Below are 25,651 nucleotides of genomic sequence, written 5' to 3' on the forward strand. Positions count from 1 at the left end.
GCAAATAGTGGGGGAATGTGAGCACTGGTCAAATTTCAACTTAGACTATTACCCATTCCTGACAGTGTCCCTTGAGTTTTAATTAAACAAGATATTATTTACCAATTCTATTGTGAAAAGTTTTTACAATATGGTTTAAACTCTTCCTGTGCATCTGTTCAGAGAGGCTCTTTTCTCAGTAGAGAGTTAAATGACCCCAGATATTTTTTTTAAGTGTTCAATCATTTATGGGTCTACAGTTCTGAGGGCACAAAGTACTAGCGGGTTGCCAATTATGAATATTTTTTATTTGAGTTACAATATTATCGCTTCCTTCTTTGATTCATATAAACTACAGAATTTGTTGGAAGGCAAGTTTTAAGTGATGAAAGGATCTGACCTTGGGATACACTTCCAGGCACCATTTCACTCCCTTCTGTAACAATCTGCATTGTTGAAAGGAAACGTATGTAAACCATACTCCCCTAGGGATCTCAGTTAAGATACTCTGTTAACCTAATGCTAAATAAACAAGAGAGCCCTTTTTGCATTTGTTCCTTAAAGTAACTTGGATTAATTTCCATGTGCTGTCCTTCCTGCTTGTAGGCAACCTTTGGCTGCTTATCCTAGACAGGGTGCTGCACTATGGAAAGTTTATGCTTCATATATGCAGCTGATAACTGAGGTTTTAAAGTCTTCTAATCTTTAGAAACACTTGACACTCTCTGCATGTTGCAAAGAAGGAGAGGAAATTAAATTTCCTGGTATTTTCTATGAATTTCAAATTTTCATTAAAAAAAAAAAGATAGGAAACGGTAAAGGCTAAATATTTTGTGGTAGCCTCTGTTTGCTTTCTATTGTTATTCTTAAATCAAGTAACTATAAACATGATCGGGGTGTAGAATGCAACAAAGACGTTATTGACAGCCACATCCTCCACATCCTCTCAATGTGTTTGTACTAATGGACACTGAATAGTAAAGTGTGATACAGTGGTTACAGAAATACTTTAAACACAAATTAAATAAGTGGTCAAACAACCCACTATCTCTGATCATTATTTCAGCATATTTTTTAGTCTATCCATTTCAGAAGTGACTGAAAACAAAACATACACGGAGTCTAGAGAAAAATAGTGGTTGAGCGTCCATTTATTAAGGTTTGCATTTGTTCAAAAACTTACTGATTTCATCTATGATAACAATGACAGAACACCCAGCACATAGTAACTACCAGTATTTTGATGATTAATATTTGCTGACTTTCATGACCTTTTCTGTCATTATGCTACAAAGAAGGAAAACTTTGTTTCAAGGATAAAATTGTGCTAAGGACTTATAGAAGCATTAGCAACCTAGCATTCTGGACAGAAAAATCATGCCCATGTTTGATGCTTAAAATATTAAAATACACCACTAACCCTTTATAATTTTTCAAAATGTAGCAAAACCAGATTTTCCCCTCACCTATTTTTTTTTCACATCTGTAAAACACACACACATGTAATTTCTCTCATTTATGAGGAAAAACTGAGAAAAAGAGGGACTCTAAGCAGAATAGGATTAAAATAGATTTTTCCCTCATTTATCACAGCCTACGGATCTTTTTAGCAAGCTTCGTACCAATAATAAATGCAGTTCAAACTCTGATGCATTTCAGATACAATCTAGCGTAAGTGTTTCTTGCTCCTGGAAATTGGTCTTATAACTGGTCTCTTCGCATGATAAGATTCTTGCGGCAATGCACATACCAAATATTATTACTGTGTGTTGGTATAGAAATCCCCTCTAGGAAAACCTTACGTATTTTATGATATTTGGATGCCTAGCACTACCAGCAAAATTCATTGCAATCTATTTTTGTTAGAAAGCCCCCTCTGCAGACAATGGCTCTTTAAATCATTGAGACTATCCATGTGACATGGGCCAGTGGGCATAAACTGATTCAAGGATTTTAAATTTAAAACAGGTTCGTAATCCCCAGTGGATGATGTGACTGTGAAAATGGAGCTTATCAGGCTGCCCTGCAAGTCTGTTAACAGAAAAATCAGTCTGAGCCTGAAGGTCTAGCATTTCCTCTTCTAGAAATGAGAAGCAATATCTATCTGCATTTATTTATGAAGAAGGAATCTGCGCTAGTTGAACAGGAGTTTCATTCTCAGGTGCCGATTTAGTAGCAGACAGTACTATTTTACCCATGTCAATAGAAAACTAAAACAATTACAAATTTAATAGCTGTTGTCATGCTACCATCTTGTACACTTTTAACACAACCACCAGTCCTCCCCGTATGCCGCATACACCACGTGTGCCCAGGCTGAAATTAAATAACCAGTGATTTCCTAAGTAGGCTTGGGATTTGCTCTACCTGAGCCTTTCTCTCCTGTTCCACCCCTATGCAAGGTCAGTAATGGGGAGGTTCAGCCAGGCACATCAGCCCTTGCCACCCCATACAGTCACCCAATAAAAGGTACTGGTGGGGAGGGAGGTGGGGAAGTGGAACTTAAAGATCCAGCAGAACTTAAAATTACACAAGAAAAATTATGGCAAGAGAAGATTTGAGGAATGTTTTCACTAGGCCCAGCTGAAGAGGTAAAAACAGGGAATTTAGGTCAAGGGCAACATTATCAGGACACCGTGCACTTTGCAAACACAAGAGTACAGCCATGGACTGTGCAAAACTGACTTAAGGAAAGCAGAGTCAGAGAGCTGAAAGGGAAGGAGAATGAGGTGTGGGTGAGGGAACTTGGAAAGCAGGACCAAAACTGGATACTGATGAAGCAGGGAACTGAAAGGACGGGCTGAGACAAGACAGAAACAACCTAGCTAAGAAGGAAGCCACGCTCTTGTGAACTCCAGGACTTGATAAGACTCCTACAGCACCTAGAGTGGTTTCAGAGTCAGCTTAACCTTACTGAGAAAGAGGCAAGACTTGGGACGAACACAAAGCACAAGATTCTTCTAGGAAGCTGGGCTGCAGGGAAGGAGACAGACCAGGATCCGAGAGTAATCCCAACACAGGCTGTACCCTCACTGACAAAGTACCATCCTACAGTACCTGAGAGCGACAGGTTGAGCCAGCTGCCAGGAATGGGATCCATCAACAGTCCTCAGCATGGCAAAGCCGCAAATCAGGATAAAGGTCTATCCACAGATTCCTGTCAGCAGCAGCTGGATATGAAATTGGAAAGACTGCTACAAAACAAGCCCTAGGTTCATCCAGGAAGCAGTGGTAGGGATCAGCACCCACACAACAAAAGTGTGCCCCAGGATGAGCTTAAATTACCTTCTGAGCCCTTCAGGTGAGGTTGAGTTGGAGCATGGGACCCAGGTGAGGCTGGTTAGGGTCATAAAGGTCTATTAGTGGAAAGAAAAGGAGAAAAGAGGGAAGAGGTTTTTAAATATTTAATAAAAGAGATGTTATGACTTCTTCCTTTCAACAACAAACACTAGCTCAATGAGACAGAGGTCTTGCTGACACTCAAAGGTGTTATAACAACTGTCCAAAACAGAAACAAAGCCTCCACTGTCTGAGGATCTTCTTGTACCAATGCTGACAAGTTCCCTTAAACATGGAAGTCATATTGACAAAATTACATTTTGATAGTTTCATCTGCAGATACAGATACTTAATTAGATATGAGATCCAAGTATTGCTAATCAGCATAGCTATACTCATAAAATCTTGAAATGTAAACAAGCTGAGAAACTCTCCATTATTTCAGTGTCAACAAATGTCTATGTGCCTACGAAGATTACATCTACAGTGCTGTTAATCAAATAGAGATTGAAGTTTCCTTACACACAGACCAATCAAATAGAGTTTATGCACATAACAACTTTCTGGGTTTTTTCAGGTAACATTAAACATTTTTTTCTGTACCTAGCATTAAAAAATATTCTATAGGGTACTTTACAAGTGCATTTCTCCAGGAAAAAAAGGTATATGTGATTTTCCTAAAGCTCTGAATGAAATCCCAGAATATCGTTTCTTTTCTGGCCACCTCTTAATAACGTAACGCTCTCCTGAAATAAGCATCGGGAGTCCAGAACCCACCCATATTTCTCAACTGTAACATAACTTTGTTTACTAGTACAAGAATCTTCCTTTGTGTGACAGACTCACCTAAAATGTTTTTTTTTTAAAAAAAAAAAGAGTGACTACATTGTCATTTATCTGAGAAATATTAGTTACATCACCCCCCAGTGGTGATGCACCATGGTATAAATTACTGTTTACCTTGAGCAATCTTCAGTACAGGGAGAAGCTTCTCTATGGAAGTATAGGATTCAGTGACATGTAATCTACCTGCAGGATAGCTTTTAGGAAGTTCAAGTATTTCTGTACTACCTTGAAAAAGACAAGATAGGTGCTGTCACAACGGAGGTAAAATATAGCTACAATCAGCGGCTTTCCTAGGAGATGCAACATTCCTTTTATTTAGTGTCATTTACAAGGGTAAAGCAGTCAACTGCAATTTTTAATTTACATAAATTGAGAATTCAGCTTGAGGTCAGAAAAGCTGATTTCACTGCTTTCTTTCAAGTATACGTTGCTCACTTCAGCTGGCTTTGCAGTGTGACAAAGGCAGAAAAACATTTACCTTTTTTTGACAAGATAGTGCTGGAAGTCCATTCACTGAATTCCATGATTTGTTCACTTGGGAAAACACCTACTTGTACAAGAGAAGACAACTGAAGCCTACAATAAAACATCAGTTAAATAGGAAAAAGAGTCTATGGACCAAAAGCATCAAAATAAAAAAGACATTTTAGGTTTCATGAAAGCTGCCAACTCTTTATTATAAGAATGAAACATTGCAACAAGGTGTTGGACCATTTATTGAAACTAACGTTTGCATAACTGTTCAGTGGTTTGAATTCATATTTGTAACATTTGAGACTTAAAAGAAATAATAAGGAAAGAATTATCCCTCCTTTTCTTTTCTTTTTTTTTGTTTTTAACATGCCTGTGTGGCAAGAATGCTGGAAGTTTGACAGGGGTGGTACCATCTATATACATTTAGGAAAACATGCTTGCTGTGGGTGTACAAAAATAAAATTTATTTGTTAAATTACACATAAATATAAGGTACAAATGTATTTTTAAAATACAGATAAAGATAATCACACTTGCATTGTGTACATATGAAAATACAGTATTTTAATATTCAACATACACAGACACATTTATGATAAATGCAACTAGTTGGCAATGCCAGTTCTCAGTTTGTTTTTTTTATTATTCTTTATTTTTTTCCCTTCCAGTTTTCCATAAATATGGAAAAATAGGCTTTTGAAGCAATCAGTTCTGCCGGACATCTTGCAGCAGCTTGTTAATTTCTGCCACCAGCTCACTGGCATCCATGAGTTCGTGTTTACCATCACTGAGGTGGTTAAGCACATTGTCAAAATCATCTTCTTCATAATTCTCTGGGATCTCCTCCATGGCTGGCAGCCATTTAGAGGAGGGCTGTGCACTTGAGTGAGTCCCCAGAGAGGGCCCATTGTTGGCAGGATTTTGGAAATGTGTGCTGGCTGCCCAAGCTGCCACCCCCTGTGGATAATTTACAGTCTTGGCTGGCAAATGTCCCTTCCTGCGCTCTAACGAGTTGGAACGATCCATCTCATTGCACTCCATGTAGGCATCTAGTGAGGGAGGCAGCAGGCGCTGGAAAACGCTGCTCATTTCAGAGAGGAGAGAGGAGGTACAGGCGTCCCCTGATTCCTCCTCGCTCTGGCATTCTTTACCAAATGTTGAAAAACTCTTCTTCTTCTCATTGGTATCAGTAGGCTGTGGTTCTTCCTCCAGGCCTTGCTGCTGCTGCAGTTGCAGTTGCTGCTGGGGTGACTGGAAATCCTCCCCAGGGATGAACATGTTGCTTCTGTAATCTGAAGAGGGAGAGGGCAACGGTGGCATCCAGCACTGGTCCGAGTGCCCCAGCACCCTGCACTCCTCTGTGCACAGCCGCATAGCTGCAAGGGAGAAAAGAGAAGAGTGAGCATCCTCGTCCAGTTGCAGATATCACATTCACAAGGACCAAACTTCTCCAAGGTTGCTAAAATCTGGTGTTTGGGTTCACTTTCTGTGTGCAGAAAGGTGGCAAAAACAAACGGTCTGGAGCTAAATGTACTTCCATTTCTGAATGGTCTCAAAAACTAAAGAACAATAAAGGCAGAAGATGCAAGACAGTAATGTGATCTCTTAACTAGTGCTTAAGATAAACATGTAAATCCCAGGTAGAAAACTAGCACTTGTGATGTAAAGCCATTTGTTCCCTTTATACACTGCTGTTTCATAAAGAAAATATACAATAAGTAAAGGTCTTTCTACCTCCAAGTGTTTACTGAAGGTTTAGTGAAGCATTGTACGTGCAATTAGAGAAGCATATCAGAGTAATAAAGTGGGAATAAATGGACAGAGGAAGCAAAAAAGAAAGAAAAAATGTGAAGAGGGATTTCCTCCTTCATTAACACACCTCCTTTTGATCTGACAATGAGGTGTGTGTTGAATACGAGGTGATCCATTGCTCTATTATCTTTGTAACTGAATCAGTTATAACACATCCTGCATGGCTCCAGTGTTTATCCGGGGGTTTGTCTGACATGCAATTGCAGCTCTGTAGTTCAGGTTACAGGACCACGCTGGTTCAGGTATTGGCACAAGGGGGACGGTGACCCACAAGGTGGGCATCCAGGCCAGCCAGGGGGACTGAAGAGCAGAAGACAACAGAGCTGCTCTTTCACCTGCTTGGTTTTTGTGGCATTTCTCAGGGAGAAGCAATAACATGGGGGAAGTGACTGCATTCCTGGGACAACGATGGTCTGAACTGGTCCATGGAGAAGCACTGCAAGAGTATTCCACAAGCACCTGAAGAGTACTGGAAATGGTTACTGGAAGCAGACAGGAAAAGTCCTGTTTGGCAGACCTGCCAAGAGGGATATGACAAGAGAGAGGCCAAATTTTTCTCTCCAAAGGGAACTAACTCTGTATGACACAAAGCCTCAGGCCAGGCTGGGCGCTGCCTGGGTGCCTTACAGACATACTGGAAAAGACATAGGTGCTACAGGGGGTACTAACTTGAACAAGAGTCATATACGTCTTAAGAAAGATTTCAGAAACGCCAAACTCTTTGCATTATGCATATATTGACCATAAGAAATTTTTGCCCTAATCCCTTCTCAATTAATGGCTAGATTAGCACATACAGAACAGTTTCTTTTTCTTTCTTTTTATATATTGAATGCATAAGACATGTTTGCAGCCATACCCTGCAAATTTTCCATCACATTTCTCATCTGGCTCTGGATCCGTTCAGTTTATCAAAAAATCTTTTTGCAATGGTGTAAGCAGAACAGGACAGTGTTTCAGCCTAGAACATACCAGTGATTGATAAAATCCTGCTCTCATACTCTCAACATTATTTATCTCTGTGCTTTACACAGCCTCTCATACTGTTTGCTTTCCTAATGCCCTTTCCATTCCTCTGAGTAGAAACTTCCTCTTTGTCTTACACATGAGCATATGAATTTCTTCAAGAGTACAGGTTCAGGCTGCAGGCTGGATATTGCACAAGCTATTGCAAATGGCCTGCTGATACAGCAAGCTTCAAACAAACAAAGCCACCTGGAAAATATCAGTGGCTGAAGTTTTGATACAAGTGACAGAAATGCCTTCAAGTATTTTGTTCTCTCTAAGTATGTAAAGCACATATGTGCTGTTTTACAGAAAAAGCTGAAGAGTTAGAAAGGACAAAAGATATTCAAGTGTTCCGTAGCACTTGGACCAGCTCTCAATTCATCCCAGAAGGTGAGGATTACGCTTCTAATTAAGAAGACTCCTGTAAATTAATGGGAGACTTTCAATAGTAACTCTTACTGTGAGTTTTATTACTGATGTTGTCAGGATTGGGTTTCATATAAATAATAAGTCCTGACAGTCCTGAACATAAGACCAAAAGATACTCTGGGGAAACAGAATTCTATCACAGTCTGTCCTTAAATCAGCAATAAATAGAAAATCCCCAGATGCACAACAGCATTTATTTTTGTTTTTCCAGAACTTAAAGCTCATGGTGAGCAGTTAAAAAGTGACAGAGAAAGAAACAAGTCTTTCAGGGACAGTTACTAAACTTTCTGATCATGCCATTTCCGAAGTTTTGAGAGACTGACTCCGTTCTTTTCCAGTTTCACCTAGAAGGGACAAACTGAAAGGACTTTCTCACAGCATTTTGCCTGTGTCCAGACTGACAATGTAGAAACTTTTTGAAATGGGGAACATGAAACCTCCAGGAAGTTTTCTTTTCCTTTTCATTTGTTTGGATTGCAGATCAATTCAGGTCTCATCTGAACAGTTTCAGCATACTTATCTGATAGATTAAAACCATGCAGATGGACATCTGGGTGAGATTAAATGCCTTCCCTGATAGACCAACCCAGTTCTGACTGTACTGAACAGGATTTTTCCTTATTTTGAGAGTGATTAGTATTGGGCGAAGGCTGGGCACTTTTGGAAATCCTACCCCTGGGCTTCCTGTTTAGAAACTGAATTGCAAGAGCTGAAAATGAGTCATGGGCATTTCAGCTAGCCAAGAGAGTAATCACTTCTGCCTGCTAGCAGATCCCAGCTGCCCACTGGGAAGGGGACAGCTCTGCCTTGGCAGCAGCAGGGCTCGATGCCAGTGCAAACACCACTGCACTTGAGGTTCCCCTGGCAACTGAGAGGTTCAGCAGACCCCTTCCTGCGTCCTTGCTAACCATAGGAGAGAGTGAAGCATGTTAACTGGTAGAGTAATAAATAGTAAGAGCTGGGGGAGATGAGGACAAAAAATACATTAGAACTCCAGATTTCAGTTAATGACTCCGAAAAAATAATAACTTTTCGAAGTCTCTGGTTTTGAAACATTTGGTAAATAAGACTTAGTTGCCAAGGTAGGTGATCACCTGGGTAGGTGATACAAGACCTTGTCTGGAGCAAAACATACAAAGAAAATGTTAAAATGTATAAGAAGAACAGATGAAACTTCAGGGGTTTACTCTTGCCTAGTGTAACAGCGTTTTTTCCAGGGTAAAACACACCAGGGTCAAATATAATCCCCTAACTGGTGATTTCCACAGCAGCTGAGAAAAGGAGCTGCAGCACTGAAGCTCTCCTCCACCCCTGGGCAAGATGTAAGGGTCACTTTAGGAGGGAAATGATCACAGAATCATAGAATAACCAGGTTGGAAGAGACCCACCGGATCATCGAGTCCAACCCATGAAGGAAACATGACCCTTTGTATAAAATTACTTTACTAAACTTTTTAAGTTTATATTCTTGGTTCAGTGAACCATACTGAAATTATCTGGCCCTGTTGGTTATATAGACAAAAATAAATAGGATCTGAAGTAAGTACAAGATCTAGAGTACAACCATGGGTGTATAATTATTAAAGTAATTACAAAATTCTTAGCATGATTTCCCATAGACAATTTTATTCAAGTTATACCTTGGCATAAATTTAAAAGTGGTACTACATGCACATGAATATATACACCTGTGTTTATCTTACTTTCACTCACCTTTTTCTAGCTTTTTTCTTTCCTGCCTCCTGCCCCTGAGTTGTACCGCTTAAGCCCTTTCTTCTAGAAATTATGGTTGCAAGATTTAACATCTGGGACATATTTGGATCGTTCCCTTGCCACTCAAGTTCATTTTTCAGTGGAAAAAAATATACTTTTCTTTCATCTCCATCCATATTTCCAGAACAGTTTCAGAATCCATTTCTGAATGGTAAAAGTGTGTACTATATGAAGCAAACCCACTGTGGAAAATGTATCTCCCAAATTATAGTTCAGTGTATTTTTTAGTGTCTGACTTTGCAAAAACATCCACCCAGTCATTAAAAGTCTTAGGACACAGAGCAGATCGTGCTTTTGGAGGGAATTTGGAGCCAGCTCATGATGATCTGAATAAGAAGGAAAAAGTAAGCATTGCTCTGGGCAGATTTTCAGTTTTGTTTGAGGTTTCATTTTACCAGATATGTGAAGGCTTCAGCTCAATATTTATCATGAAGCAGAGTGAAAAGGAAGGAAGCACAGAACTCAAAAGCTAAAGAATCTTTGCTTTCTCAGTGGTAGCTTTATCAAAGTGACAGCCAGGCAGCACTTTAAATAAACTATTCAACTTCCATTGTCCTCTTACCTGCAGGGATTCTCCCATCTGTAAGAAAAAGGTCACTGAATCCTTCCCCAAGAAGTCTGTCAATTGGAGACTCTCTCCCCAAATCATAATCACTGTCTCCAGCTTCACTATCACCCCGGCCACTGTCTTTCAAGCTGAATTTATCCATATCTTGCAGGGCATATCTGTGAAGACAATTGTGGTGATGGTGGAATTTAATTATCTCACATACATTATATTCCACATTTGATTAAAAGTACGTTTGTATTTTCTGATACATATACATGCATAGGTAGCAGGACAGTCCAGTCCAGTCCAGTTTCTTACCTGTAGCTTCTAGAATACTTGTTTCCTCGAAAACTTGGCCTTGGCTGATACTGGCCCTGGTGAAGCATCGAAAGAAGCTGAGAAACCTGCTAAAGAAAAGGTAAAAAGACTGATTCCTTGAAATAAAAGCTCAAATTCCTAGTTGTAAACTCACTAATACTCTTCTCAGGTTTGTTTGTTTGCTGTGTTTTTTTTTTTCCTTTGCAGTTTAATTAAATCAAATTCCTGCACATATATAATGCCATACAACAAACTATTTTGTAGTAAATAGTAAATGCCAGAGGAAACATCTCAGGACCTTGTACAGCAAGGAAGTGTGCTGCTGTTCATTAGTCTCTGAACTCATAATAATTAATTCATTAACAAGCAAAGCAAGTACCTAAACAGAGCTGGAGTTTTGTTTTACTAGATTAGAATCAACCCCTTACTATTCCAGGATCATAATACAAAATAAAATGTCATATAGAGAGTTATCAGGACACAACTCTCATTTAAGCCATTACATACCATTTGCAGCAAAAACTGAGATGGGTAGTCTCAAAGTTTGAGATACTATTGCTACAGTTGTACTTAAACTGTGCCAGTGTTCAACCTTTTAGTTCTCCATCCCCATTAATCAAATAATTTCCTATGTTGTTTCTCTATATAAATACTCTGACACTCTCTATTAAACAGGGCTATATAGACTGAAATGGAAGACAAGGAAAAAAGAAAGGACAATAAACCAAAACAGAGTACTGTCTATGCTACATTCCATTGTTTCATGCTTACAGGTTAAAACCGAGAAATAACGCTATTAATTTAATCACGTTCCTCATAGTAATGGATTCAGTTAATATTGGAGTAAAAGTGCAAAGCTGTGACATCTAAAGAGAAACACATAACACATTCTCATTAGGTATAGACCTAATTGCCTATTGCTGTCTCAGGCTGCATGCAGAATACCTTCACGCTCCCAAGTGAATGGATGTGCAAAACGAGGTATGGCCCTTACCTCAACAGCCGGAGTAGCATGGGTGAGTTCCAGCGAGAAGTTTTCAGGAACGTGGTTAGAGGAGATTGTCACCAGGCTGTTCAGCGATTGGTGGCTGTGGTGGCTCTGCCGGCTGCTCATTTGTCCCCGTTCCAGGGTTGGAGATGATGATGGAGAAGCTCTGTGGTGAGATCTGATGGGCAAAGTGCCATTAACTGTTGGCACTAATGTAATGTCCCCTTTGTGGATCTGTCTTGAGGGCCGTTTTGGGTGGTGCTGGTAGGTCGATTCCGCCACACGACAGTTGTAGGACCTGGTGTCCTTTTTCTCTCGATTACATCTTGTAGCGAAGATAACCATAATGACCAACAACACTGCACATATTGATCCTAAGGATATAATTGTTATCATGGAGACATCCAGGGACGGTTGACTTATCAAAGTTGCTTCTGTGCTTGCAAATGAATAAACATACTCAAAAACAGTACATTTCACAAGTGCTTTGGTACTAAGCTGAGGGCTGCCTTTATCCTGGACTATCACGAAAAACTCCCATTGTTTTGCTGGAACTGATTCAACACTCACATTGATAGAGATGTCACAAGTTTTAGGATCCATCACAAAGATGCTGTTCTCTTTGTCAGCTGCTATGGAGCAGCTGAGTTCAGAGTTCATACCAGAGTCTCTATCTGTAGCCCTTATCCTGGTGACAAGAAAGCCAATTCCAGCATCTTTAGGGATTGAGATTTCTGCTGTGCTGTTGCGTAGTGCTGGCCCCACGATGACAGGAGCGTTGTCATTTTCGTCGATGACGGTTAGTACAACCGTGGTATTGCTTACAAGCTGCTGACTCCCTCCATCCCTAGCTTGAACCACAAAGGCAATTTGATTTACTTCTTCATGATCAAAGGCTCGTAGGGCATAGATTGCCCCATTGGAGGGGTCGATAGTCACATAGGTGGTTATAGAGCTTCCCAAAATATAGCTCTCCAAAATAGTGTAGGTCACCTGTCCATTGTCACCTAGATCTGGGTCTGTGGCTGTGACTGATGTAATGTACGCTCCCGGAGAGTTATTTTCCAAGATAACAACTTCATATCTGTTTGTCTGGAAGCGGGGTGGGTTGTCATTTTCATCACTGACTTGGACAGTAAAGTGTTTCACCGCTGAGAGACTTGGCGTTCCCTTGTCCTCCGCTATTACAGTCAAGCTGTATTCAGATCTCTTTTCCCTATCTAGAGTGGCATTAGTCAAGATTAAATAGTTATTTTCATAAGTCTTTTGGAGTTTAAAGTGGCCATGTCCATGGAGCTTGCAAACGATCTCTCCATTCACACCAGAGTCCTTGTCTTGCACTCTGACCAAGGCAACAAAAGTGTCCAGGGGTGACCCCTCAGAAATGTAAGCTATCTCTTCTTTCTCCGGGGACATCAGGTTCAAGCTAATCTCAGGTTTGTTGTCATTAACATCCACAATTTTAATTATAATTTTGCAGTGAGCCGGAATAGAATTTGGCCCCAAATCTTGAGCCTGAGCATCGATTTCATATGATTTGGTTGCTTCATAGTCGACTTGCTTCAGGAGGGTCAAATGCCCCGTTTCCGAATCGATCTTAAAAGTCTCTACAATTTTGGCAGACACATGACTACTAAAAGAGTACACGACTTTACCATTAGCACCCTCATCTGGATCAGTAGCATTGAGGTCTATGAGCAAAGTCCCAATGGGCGAATTTTCCGAGAGCTGTATTATATACGACTGTTGCTCAAACACGGGGCTGTTGTCATTGGAATCAGAAATGCTTATTTTCAGGAGGGATGATCCGGATCTCTGAGGCACCCCTTTATCTGAAGCAGTGAGTTGAAGTTCGTAACTTGACTTCAGCTCCCGGTCAAGCTCTTTTACCACGATCAGCTCTGCGTACTTAGCACCATCAGTCCTGGTTCTCACCTCAATACTAAAATAATCATTTGCAGAAAGGGAGTAAGTGTGAAGAGAGTTGTCCCCTACATCTGGATCAAAAGCACTGTCCAGAGGGATCCGGGTTCCTACAGCTGCACTCTCTGATATTTCGATAGGGATAAGAGCTCTGGAAAACTGTGGAGAGTTGTCATTAATATCCAGCACTTCAACTTCAACATGGAAAAGCTGCAGATGTTCAGTGGGCAGAGTGATCACATCAAACTCTATGGAGCAGTTTAAGTTTTTCTGGCAGAGTTGTTCCCGGTCAATTTTAGCTCCTATGCTGATTTCTCCATTATTCTCACGGACTACAAGCAAGGGAGAATTCCCTCTCTGCATGGCTCGAAAACGAACCGCGGAAGGGTTAGGCATCTTTAATAAAACATCAGCTACATCCTCCGATAGTCTTGCAATTACCGATCCAACTCTCTGCTCCTCGTAAATCCTGTATTTCAAATTCTTGCCCAGCACAGCCTTATTGAAAGATATTATCATCAGTGCAAAAATGAATATAAAGTGCATTTTACCGCCGATTCGGTGCATTTGTAAGTTTTTGCAATTCATTTCTCCAAGCAAGTTAAAAAGCAATTATTTCGCCTTCCTCCGGCACCTTAAACCCAGCGCATCTGGTCCGTTTAAAACTTGAAAACGCCTTTTCTATTCAGCCAAGTGTTAGTATCTTACCCGATCGGAAAACTTTTCTTTTCTTAAACAGGACATCCAGACGGAATCCGTACTCAATCCAGGCTTTCTCATTGGACTCCCCGCTCCTTTTCCAGGATGAAGGGCGCTCCTCTCCCTCCGTGAGCATCCAAGGAGCGCCGGGAAGCCAGCGGGATCCGCAGCGCTCCTCTCCCTTCCCTTCCCTCTCCCTGCTCGCCTGCAGACTGAACACCCTCGCTCGCCGACTCCAGCCTAAAAAAACCCTCCCGCAACTTCACTCCCAACTCCTCAGACAAAGCTTTTTTTTTTTTTTTTTTTTTTTTTTATTGCCCGGCATGTGCCGAGTCCCGTCCAGCCAATCAGCCCCGAGCGCCGGGGCGGGAGGGGAGGGGAGGATGGGGAGGAGGAGGAGGAGGAGGATGGGGAGGAAGGGGGAGGATGGTTGGTAGGGGGAAAGGGGGGGGGGGTCGGCTGCTCTGCCAACCCCCGCTTGCTGGTGCCCCCTCGAAGGAAGGGGTGGGGGAAGAACAGAGATGACTAAACTTTAAATCGACTTATCCCCCTCCCATCCCCCCCCCCGCCCTGCATTTTCAGGGCACTTTCAAGCGGTTTTTCTTTTTTTGTGTGTGTGATTTTAATTCCTCCCCTTCCTGCCAAGAAAAAAAATGCGATCATTTACATACTTCTAGCTTCCCTTGCTTAACTAGCTGGGATCTTTTTTACTGCGTTTGCTTAGTAAATGAGCTGGGAGTGACGTCCCTCTAACCATGCCTCAAACGCGTCTTCTTATTTACCTGTTACCTGCATTTCCTCAACATCTGTGCTCCTGCGTGGAGCACCGAGAGATCTCCTTCACCCCATGGAATCTCTCCCTCCTTCTCTCCAAGTCAGGGACATTTTGCACACTCCTGTCGCTCCCCTGGCTCCCTCTTCCAGCGTTTCTGTCCTCTGCACAGCTGCGTTCGCCTCAGCTTGGTTCATCTGTGTGTGCATGTGTGCAATTGTCCCTGCATGTTTCACTGCTTGATTTCCTATTCCAGTGGTTCTTCATGAGATCTTTTTCTTCCTAGCTGAAAAAGCATTTTGTGCTTCACCATGACAATCTGTGCTGAGTGCACCTTCTACATGCCAAGTGTTTTAAAGAAAAAGAAGCCACAAGATGGATTAAGTGTTCAGAAAGTGACAATTTCCTTGTCTTTCTGCTGTTGCTGAAAACTGGTTTTTTTCATTTACAGTGCAACACATTTACACGCACACACACACATAAAATATCTTATGGCTGAGTCAATAATGTATTTTGTGTTCACCAGAAAAGCTATAGATCGTTATGAGAGCTTCAGGCTGTACCCAGGTCACAGAAGCTGACGCATTCTTCTCATTTCAAATGTATCTATTTATGACATGATTTTTATTTCTACTTCTTTTCATTAGCTTTTCCAGTTTATCATTTTAGCTACAGTCTCACCGTGCTTTTCATTGCTTTTCTGCTAACTTTGTCCATTTGTTTGTTGTTGTTGCCCATAATCATACCATCATTCTATTTTATTGCTCTTTTGTGTCTCTCATATTCCCCTCCATGTCCAAAAATGCAAAAAGTAAATCTCTGATTTCCCATTTTACTTACTCTCAGCAGAGCTCAGCCAAAGTCACTAAGAAGGTTGTTGCTGAAAAAGAAAGCAGAGGAGGCTCAGCGTGAACTCTCCTTCTTTTTAAGCATTCAAAATCATTTTATAAGCCATTGTCTCCTTTTTTTTTTTCACAAACCAGTGCCGTGTGGCAAATTGTGCAGAATAGAAATGCCCATAATGAATGTATTTAGTACTGGGTCACGCTGATGAACATTCTGCCCCCATGAATAATACTGTTTTACATGTTTGCAGTCCTTTCAAATTGCTGATCCTCAAACCCTATAGGCAAACTAGAAAAGCTAACACAAGCAACTGGGACTTTAGAAACCCATAGCCATCTGGCCTAAATCTCTGACAATCCAAGCCAATAATTATATCAATTCAGGCTTTAGTGAACCCCTTAGCAAACACCAAAAGAGCAAAGAAAGGAATTAGTGGCCATTCTAAGTTCTGGTGGAGAGAATTCAAAGATAATCTAATTCCATTAGTTCATGGACAGCTTTTTTTGCAGCTCTGATAAATCTTCCTAAAACATTTTTCCATACCACCAGTGTAAACTCTTTTCTGACGATAATTGGGGAAACAGGCTCAATTAAATGCTGTTCTTAGTGTCAATAAAAACTATTTTGTTGATAAAAGAAGTCACTGCCCCTTTACATGATGAGTATAGGAGATGAATAATTCATAGTAAAAAATAATCTCACTGCTTAAAACCTAAAATATTATACATACTTTTCAATGATAACATGTTCTTCCAAGTAACTGTTTAGTACATTTAGATATGCAGAATTTGCTTTATGCAATTTTTATCACTTCCTGAATAATAATTCCACTTCATCACATCAGCCTTTCTCAGAGAATCTGTATATTAATAAATAGCAGGTTACCTACAGACAGGAGTTACAGCACCTTTTTTTCCTTTTTCCCCTTTTAAAATTTATTTTTCATTTGCAATTTCACCAGTCAGGTTACATGTAATATTATGATTTAATTCCACACTGTCTTGCAACTAGCCATTTACACTTATAAAGACAACAAAATGTCAGTGGCACAATATTCCTTATCTAAATTCTGAAATAAAGTAATGAAAGTGTCTAAGCTCCTTGACTTTTTTTTTCTTTTGTAAACTGACATTCATTTGAATCTATAAGTGAGAAAGAATGCATCTTGGAGTTGTTTGTTTAGATGCAGCAATATTGAAGTGCGTGACACTTCTACAAGTGATACTTCTGTAGGGCACTCATGAGCACTCCCTAGGCTTATTCCTCCTATATCCAGTTAAAGAGTTTTGTCTGAAAGTCTCTTAAACTCCAGTCCACCTTTGACATGGCAGACTTCTCTTACAAAGAAAAGGGAGAGTCCCACGTGCAGGCAGCAGACACTTCTTAGGGAGCACGTTATTGTGAATGCTGTTAGGCACGTGAGCAGAGTGCTGTTGGCCTCCTGGAGACTAATCTCGGCTATTCCCATCTAAAACAGATCTATTCACCACAACATTCTTCTCAAAAGTTGCGTTCAGATTCTCCAGTGATGTACCTGAGGAAGAAAACCAAGCTGACTCCAAATAGCACTTCCATTTGCCTACAGTATTACTTCAGAAACCACAGCTGCACAGCAGATTAATTAATTTTTCACTTAGCTGAAAGTAGGTTTATTTCTCTGGTTGATATACTTTAAAGTCTGTCTTGTTTCTCTGAGGAGTTTTATTGAGCTCTCAAGCATATATTTTCTTCTAAATTTACTGATCCCCTAGATGCACAGTATATATGCAAAACTTAGGTGACAGAGAGTTTTACTTTGAAGAACTGTTTTAGGAAACAGCCCCTCAGCAGGGACAGAAGAGAAAGAAAATAAATTTCTCGACAATGATAGAAGCACAGTAAAATTAGCACAGTGCCATTTGGTTCATTCCCCTACACACATGCACACCAAAAATGAGGTTTTATTCACTCTCAATATGATTTATTACCTTATGTTGCATCACGTTACAAAATGTCACATGCACTATGCTCCACTGCACAAGACATAGCAAGATAAAATTTGATTTGACACCTGTGTAATGAATGTGAAAGACAAGTCTTCTAAGTCAGAAGTGTATTTTAAAAAAACATTTCCATCACAATGAATGAACAAACCAGGGGGCTTCCTCTCCCCCCTTCTTTCTCTTCCTCCTCTTCTCTTTCTTCCTCCCCCCCTCTTTCTGACTGTGCCTCACACTCCATTCCTCTTCAACAAGCTTGTTTCACAAAGTAAAATTAATGACAGAACTCTCACCAGTCATTGTACTTCACGTTTCCATCTGTTGTAGCACGAGTGCAAATTGAGTCAAGAGTTTTACACTCACTTTTGGACGCACAAATTAACCGATCAAAGGTCAATATGATTGCTGTGCAGTGGAGTCAGGGAAAGAAGGCTGACATTTCCATCTGATTTTTTTTGCACAGACAACTATATTATAAAACTCACAACAAATGAATACTGTGTTTGTCCAATCTACTATCTCATCAGTCATGCCAATCCCTTTTTCAGAACTGAGGTGCATCAGAGGCTGGGTTACTTTAAGAAACACTAAAGGCGTAATAGGCCGCTGGATTATCAGATACGACCTCTGCATCACAGTCGTCTTAGTTAAGCCCAAATACATCGGGTAGGGCATATATTTTAATCTGTGGAACACTAAACAAAACACCTCAATCAGCCATCAGTTACCTAGTTCACCTCAAAAGAGAGAGAACTGATGATCTAAAATGGGGTCAGGGATCCTGGGAGGCAAATGAGAAAAGCAAAAATTCCATTTGATACTATCAATCCTGACCTTCACAAAATCTATACCTTAACTGTATAGGCATATAACTATGCCTTAAAGTAATTCTGCTGAATATACCCCACCTAACAGTTTCTTTTCCCAGATAGAGCACTGGCCCTTCTATGCAAGGTCCACCATGAGCAGACTTAAAGGCCACTGTCTGTCACCTTAAAGACACCTGGGAAACATTTGGTAGAGGTAATAGGCGTATCAGGAAAAAGTACCTTCCTAACTCAACAAACTGTGAGTAGAAGCCCTGGAACGAAAGGTCAGATCCCTAGAAGCAGGAATAAACAGAGATATTTACTTCAGATCCCAGATATATAATTTTCACTCTTTCAACAAAAAATCCGATAATTCATTAAAATACATCATACCACAAAATTCTATACAGCTGCTGATAGGTGAGAATTTTTTTTGATAAGTGAGTTCAAAATTAGATTTTACATTATCATCAATCATTGTGGCAAAGGGCAGGGGATCAGATTTTCTGCTACATGAGTAAATTTTCATGGCAGTTTTGCAATGCAGCATTGTGTATATAAATAGTGAGTTAAACCCGGACGTGTTCCATGCATGGCAAATACTGTATCAAGATATTCAGTCTCTTTCTGAACCAATAAAATATTTATCTCTCAAAGTTTTGCCAAGTGCAAAAGAGAAAAATGCTTAAGACTTACAGTTTACTAAATCTCTATTTAAAAAAAAACATGCCTGTAATATATTACTGGATGCTTTTGGATTAAGGATTAGTTAATATGGCATAGTGTGTAATGGGAACTCCATTGTTTGATCACTATAAGGCATTTGTCATTTTGTTTAGTTATTCCCTTGTACAGCACTAAGTAGAATATCCCCAGTTGAAAGCTGTTTACCAAAAATTGCCTTTAAGAGCCATATATGCACTTCAGTAAAGTGAGGTTTAGAGTATTATGCAGGCTGAGGATAAAAGACATCTGTTAGAACTGTGCACACTTCTTTCCCACCACACCTAAGCCAACAAGAGTAACACTATGTGGCTCTATTCCACTTTCTTATAAAGCTACCTAAAACCAACCGTGGGTCTGGCCGTGTACAACAGAAAAAACTGCCCATTTCCTAACGCACAATTTTTTCCTTCTGTCCACCTCTGTTACTGCAAATACAAATAATAATGAGAGCCAGATGCTTCAGTGGACCGTGGCTACAACCTTTGGTTCATGCAAAGTAGAACTTGAGGAACAAAAATAATATTTCACCTCCTGTCCCCTAATGATGCAGCCAGCATGGTCACCAGTGCAGTCAGAGACCCCAGAACTCTTTTTTCCCGACAGGGAAAGCACTAGCAACATCTGTTCTTTTTGCCTGAGGCACGCTTACCAGTTTTCAACCTTACATGCTGGTGTACTTGCTTTGGATTTCCCACATCTGGTTTTATTCCAGATGTTAACAAATTAATATACTGCCTGCACTGGAATTTGAAATACTTTATGTGAATAAATTTGAAAGGCTTTCTGTGTCACACTGCTGTTATTCTGCTTTGACAAGTATCTTGCTCTTGTACCCTGCAATGCACTCACTGGCATGTGATGATAGTTTCAAGGCCACTCTTACTTCAAATAGAGCAGAAGGAGCAGCTGCACTTGTGATACTTCTTTTCTTTGCAGGAGTGGGGATTTTGTAAAGGAAGGTTTTGAAGTTTGGCGTAGATGCAAATTCGGTCAGGGCTGCAATACATACTTTGTCAAATTACCAGCTCAATTCAAGCTTTTCATGGAACTATAACTTTCGCCATTGCCCCTGGGAGTTTAAAAAAGGAGCATAATTGCTGTTTCAAGTGTCTTCAGACCAGACAAAGCCTGTGCTCAATCTTCCACTGACAGCTTAAGCTAAATGATCCAGATCCACTCATGTGTACCTACTGCCAGCAGCTGTTTGTAACCAACATGCTTTAAGGAGGTTGGACACTCTGGTGGAGGGAAAAAGTCCATCACCTTCAGCAGAGCCAGAGCTCAGCTGCTTGCAGCCACTGAAGCCAGAGGCAACTCCAGAGTTTTTAAGACACTTTTGTCTTCTTCTGACCCTGGGGCTGATGGGAACCAACCCTGTCTATGAAGGATTTTGAGCAGCTTCAGGGTAAGTTTAAATAGTCTTGTAGCAAGTGAGTCTCACTAGAGAGCCAAGCTGAGCACAAACTCTTGTGGCAAGACAAAACATCTGATCAGATTTCTCCAGAAAGAGATCTTCTTGGGCAAAGGTCTCTTGGAAGGATTTGAACCTCTCTCTACTGCAGCATTTAGCAAGCTTGCTCTACAAAGAAGTGTCTCTAAGGGACTCTTAATGGCCTTCCTCTCTTCAAAATCTCAGGCACAATTCACCACCCAGCCTGCTCTGTGAATAAGGACCAAATATGTTGTTTATTTTATTTTACAGCAAATATTTATACAGCACTCCACATGGGTATCTGCATTTTTTAGCCTTGAATTTTCTGGGAAAAAAAGAGAAAAAAAATGCTCCCTGCTTCAATGTCATGGGAAAACATGTGGAAATGTAAACCTGCTGTAGGAAACAGGCACAGTGGGAGCTGTAATGGGAAAAAGGCAGGCACAGTTTATCAGCAGAATATGTAGCATATACAGAACATCCGGCTTCCCAAGTAAGTCGTTAACAGTGCTCAATGCAAACATTTCCCTTTAAAGAATCAGATGTTCCTTTTTTTTTTTTTTTCAATAGCTGCAGTATGGTAAAACTTGTGCCATAAAGTCATTGCAAGAGACAGCAAACAACTTTGTTATCATAATAGGATTTTTTTTTCCCTCCTTCTTTTTTAAACAATGGCTCTAGCAGGTGGCATGTGGCTGAGACCGGGTCTATCACCATCTCCAGGGTGCCAAGATGTCCCTCAAAGTTTCTGTGGGAGGAATTTGTTGGTGGGATTTGGATTGTAAAGGCACGTGAGCATCTGCTGCCGGCTCGGTCTCATTACCATTGACACAATTAGCCCCTGCAGCTCTCAGCCGGGCAGACAGAGTGGGGACTCAATTTTCTTGCCTCTCTGACAGTGCTCATTACCATTCATCTGAACGTATGGGTTCCTCTGCTTCCGAGTGCAGGCCAAGGGGATGCGAAAACAGATCACATAGAGAAACACTGAGGGAAGGAAGAGCAAATTGACATAATAGCTACTAACTGCCTAAAATGAACTGCTTTGCATACAGCACCACATATAAACATTCAGAACTCAAGGGCTCTTTTCCCTTCTGTCTAAGTTACTATTCTTGAAAAACATTCCCTGGGTTTGTGCTTTTTTGGTTTGGTTTGGTTTTTAGCATTGTGTGTAGAAAAAGTCCATTTTCCACTTTTGATTTAATTTGGAAACTAGACTAAAAAGTGAGATTTTTAGCTTCTTATGGTATCATGGAAAGTAGGAGTTTATTGACATCGTACTCTGGCAGCCACAGCCTGAACAAAATGTTAACACTTATCTGCAGATAAGGAATTCACATTCCTCTAAGTATCCTCACCCCATATAAAACTGTAATTATTTTACTTTTTCTTGTAATAATTGCTGCTTAATTCCTCCTTGCTGTCCTTACGTCCTTTTATTGCTACAAAGAACCCTTAGCCTATAAATGGAAAGTTAGAGAAGTCACACACTTTCAAAACAATCACTCAGCTAAAAGCAGAGAGGGGAAGGCGAAATGATAGAATTCAAACCGATCTGTCTCTGGAACGTATGTCAAGGATCTCTGATTTTGAACAAAGAAAACAGAAGGACTTCACGGCCTGAATCTGTGATAGTCTTGCAGTTTTTGAATGTTGCGTAAGTAATGATTTGTGACCTTACTGAAGAATATTAGATTAAAAAAGAAATATATTTGCCACAACGTAACTTTCCTGACACCCAGCCCTTACTGGGTCTTGTAACACAGGACGATGGAAAGTATCACATGGAGCTGGGGACAAGGCAAGGGCATGACATTTGCTTTCAGATGTTTTTAAAACTCAAGAAGGTGTTATTGTTTCCATAAATCATTACTATGTGTTTATTTTCCTCAACCCCCTTGCTGTCTTGTTAGACAAGCGCAAGCTGGGCATGATCATCACTCAGGGATAAAAGGAAAGAAATTGTGGCAGTTCAGTAAGCTTCCCAGAATGATGACTCTTTTAAACCCAGGTTCCAGGTGGCACAGTAGTTGTGCAAGCCTGGAGCACTGTGGAGAGGAGCAAGGGCTATCTCCTTCACTGATGTCCAAAGCCCACACTTGTTTGCAGAGCTGCCCCAGTTCCCCTGGCTTTGTCATGGAAATGTGAACCCTGAAAGAAGAGCCTATTATGTCAAATTACAAATTATATTATAGGGTTTTAAGTAATTGTTTGCTGACTGTTGTCATGCGCATGTGGTTTGTTGGACGTTGATGTAATCATTTTGGCAAATTTCCACCAGCAAGAATCAGCTGGGGTGAACTCTTAAATCAGCTGCTGCTGTGGTTCACATCGTCCAATTAATGGGTGAAAGACTAGCACAGACACCCTTCAAAGTTAATTTACACAGACCCATTTTAGAAGTAGTGCATTATGTCTTAACTGTGTGAAATGTCTTGTGGACATATTAGCATTCATAAAATTCATTAGAAACCCATTAGTTCAAATGAAAGGGTTCTGTTGCTTTCATACTATAAAATGTTTCACTTTTGTGGCCAGATATAAAGCGTGCAGGGAAGTAACAAAAATAAGTGTTGTGTTTTTCTGGAGCCATTTGAATAGTTTTCATCCATAAGAAAGCATTTTGTTTCAAACAGACATCAATTTAAATAAATATACAAGACTAGTCAAAAATAATCTTGACTTACTGGAAAGCATTCTCTCATCAAGCTACATAAATATGGGTACACCCACATTTCTTCCCTAATTCTCTGGTCCAAAACATCTATGTCAGATCATGGAACACTTCAGTATAACGTAATGAGGCAGCTGGCATTTATTTTTCATAAATTCACTAAACCAGTAACAAGTAATAGTACAGTGAGTAGAACTTAAATCATAAACTGACACTCCTTTCCAAATATAGCTGTAAAAAAGGAATATAGTTCAATAAAAAGTGCTTTGTAATGATTCTCTATAAGCTGCTTTTGCAGTTTTCAAGTATTTATATTGTTGTTTGTGGGTGCTTTTTCTTAGAGCATCCATGCTCTTAAGATATTGGTGCTTTAGTTTGCCCTTCCACAGACTTCTTTCACAAAATGAAGCTATTGAGCAAATGTAGAATAAGTCAGGCACACACAGTATGGCATATGGACAATTTCCATTAAAGTTCAATAGATAGATGAAAGGAAAATTTGATAAAAATAAATGTCAGAGTCTAAGTGAGTTTGAGACATTGCTGTTAGGATTGTGTTACACAAGCTGAGCTCCATGACAATATTGTGTGTTATGGCTAGTAATTGTACTGCTAGCCATCGTATACTGTTTAAACACTAATTTTTAATGTAGTTTCTATGATGAAGTTCAACTTTTTTCTTTTTTTTTGGAGTACTTTGGTGAAGAAATGGTTCAATATCTAACAATAACAATCCCTCACAGTTTGTCACTTGAATTCTAAAAGCTATAAAACCAAGTGATAAATGTACAAAGCAAATATTAAGAAAACTTTGGTGTTTTGACAAGTTTGATGTTTTTCATTGTTAGTTTTGTTTTGTGATCACTTTACATGAAAAACCTGCACTGGTTTTGAACCAGTTAAGTAGTGTGCAACCTGTCATGTGTGCTATGAAAGCTAATTGCATGTATTTCCACACGTCTGCTGTGGTTTGAAACTGAGCCAGGGTGCTTGCTTTTTCAACTGTGAAAAACTTTTTCCTAAATGGTTGTTATTCTCATTAGAGATCAGTAAGCCATTTAGGGATGTCAAAGAACCTTTTCCTAAGCTGATTTTAACATTAGCTTTTGTTTACAGCCAACAAAGGTAAACTCCAGTATCTTTGTTGATCTAAACATAAGAAGGATGAAGTCTATTGACTCAGAAATCTATGTACTCAGATGAGTTAATGGTTTAATTTCATCTGAAGTTCATATCACTGAATCCACATCAACTTCATAGGAAACTCTGAGATTATATGGATGTCTCATATCTGCAGACAATAATATTTTAAGAGTTTAGTTTTGGAAGTTATAGGTTATATATCTTCTTAACTAAGTTCTGTTCTTATTCTCTTTCTGCTACCCACCCAGGTCAAAAAGCATTAAACCACGGAAAGCAATTGATATATTAGTAATTCAACATGGATATGGTCCATAACTAGTACTTCAAGCAGACATTATTCTCATAACTGCTCCTCAAGCATCATTTCAGTTCATTAGCATCTGACAGCTCAGGATGGTGTGATTTGCTTGTGCCATTAGCTCACTGGACCTTCTCTGATTTTGGTGGATGTAAAGGGCTTTCTCCTCCTCATCCTTCAGTTAGCTGGAGTAACATGAAAACCTGGAGGCTGCAGAAGGAAGTACAATGTTTCTGGTTTACCTGGATTGTAAATGTTAATCAACCTGAATGCCTCTGTAAAGTCCATTGACCAAAATACCTGCTACTGGGACAAATTTTACTGTCACTGGTGCCTGGGCAGCACAAGCCTCTCCTTTCAACAGGATTAAAAGAAGGAGACAAACTGTGTTTCACTGTATGACTCCTGATGTTGGCTGCATTCATGTCTCCTTTGTCATGTGCGAATATATCTGAAGAGATATAAATTTTTTATAAATTCATTAATTTCCTTGGAACACAAAAGAGATGTTTGCATTCTAACAGCAATGTCACCTGAAAGAATATGTCTTTTTACAGAAATAAAAGAGGAAAAACTTCCTTATCCTATATAAGCCCCATCTCTGTCCAAGTGAGGCCAGAATGATTGACCTCTGTTCTCAGCTAAGGTATATCCACAGTCTTATGATTCAAATATTTATGAAATGAGAAGGACACTTCAGAGTTATTCCCCTGTGAATATTACTAACCCTGGTCTCTGCTACTAGGTTTAATTGATGGTGCCCCAAAATCACAGGGTAAATGTTTACTTGTTTTGAGTAGGTCTTCTGCAATGGAAGAATTGTGAAATGAGTCTCATGGAGCTGAGCACCCTGGGGATTATCAGGTTTGTCATTGTATGTATACACAAATA

The 25,651-nt window shown here is 40.0% G+C and overlaps 1 protein-coding gene across 2 annotated transcripts; it reads right to left on the minus strand.

Moving 5' to 3' along the window:
- Nucleotides 1-4,509: 4,509 nt before the first annotated feature.
- On the minus strand, nucleotides 4,510-14,196 carry PCDH18 (protocadherin 18). Of its 2 annotated transcripts, none has more exons than XM_069855244.1 (4): nucleotides 11,463-14,196; nucleotides 10,469-10,554; nucleotides 10,163-10,326; nucleotides 4,510-5,954 (listed from the first exon to the last, which is right to left on the minus strand). In XM_069855244.1, exons 1-4 carry the CDS (start codon nucleotides 13,965-13,967, stop codon nucleotides 5,284-5,286), a joined length of 3,426 nt encoding a protein of 1,141 aa, XP_069711345.1. In that variant the 5' UTR covers nucleotides 13,968-14,196; the 3' UTR covers nucleotides 4,510-5,283. The 2 variants fall into 2 exon arrangements, with proteins under 2 accessions (XP_069711345.1, XP_069711344.1); XM_069855243.1 differs by having other exon boundaries at nucleotides 10,469-10,557.
- Nucleotides 14,197-25,651: the final 11,455 nt, after the last annotated feature.

This window comes from Phaenicophaeus curvirostris, chromosome 4 (assembly GCF_032191515.1).
Source record: "Phaenicophaeus curvirostris isolate KB17595 chromosome 4, BPBGC_Pcur_1.0, whole genome shotgun sequence".
Classification (NCBI taxonomy): Eukaryota; Metazoa; Chordata; class Aves; order Cuculiformes; family Cuculidae; genus Phaenicophaeus; species Phaenicophaeus curvirostris.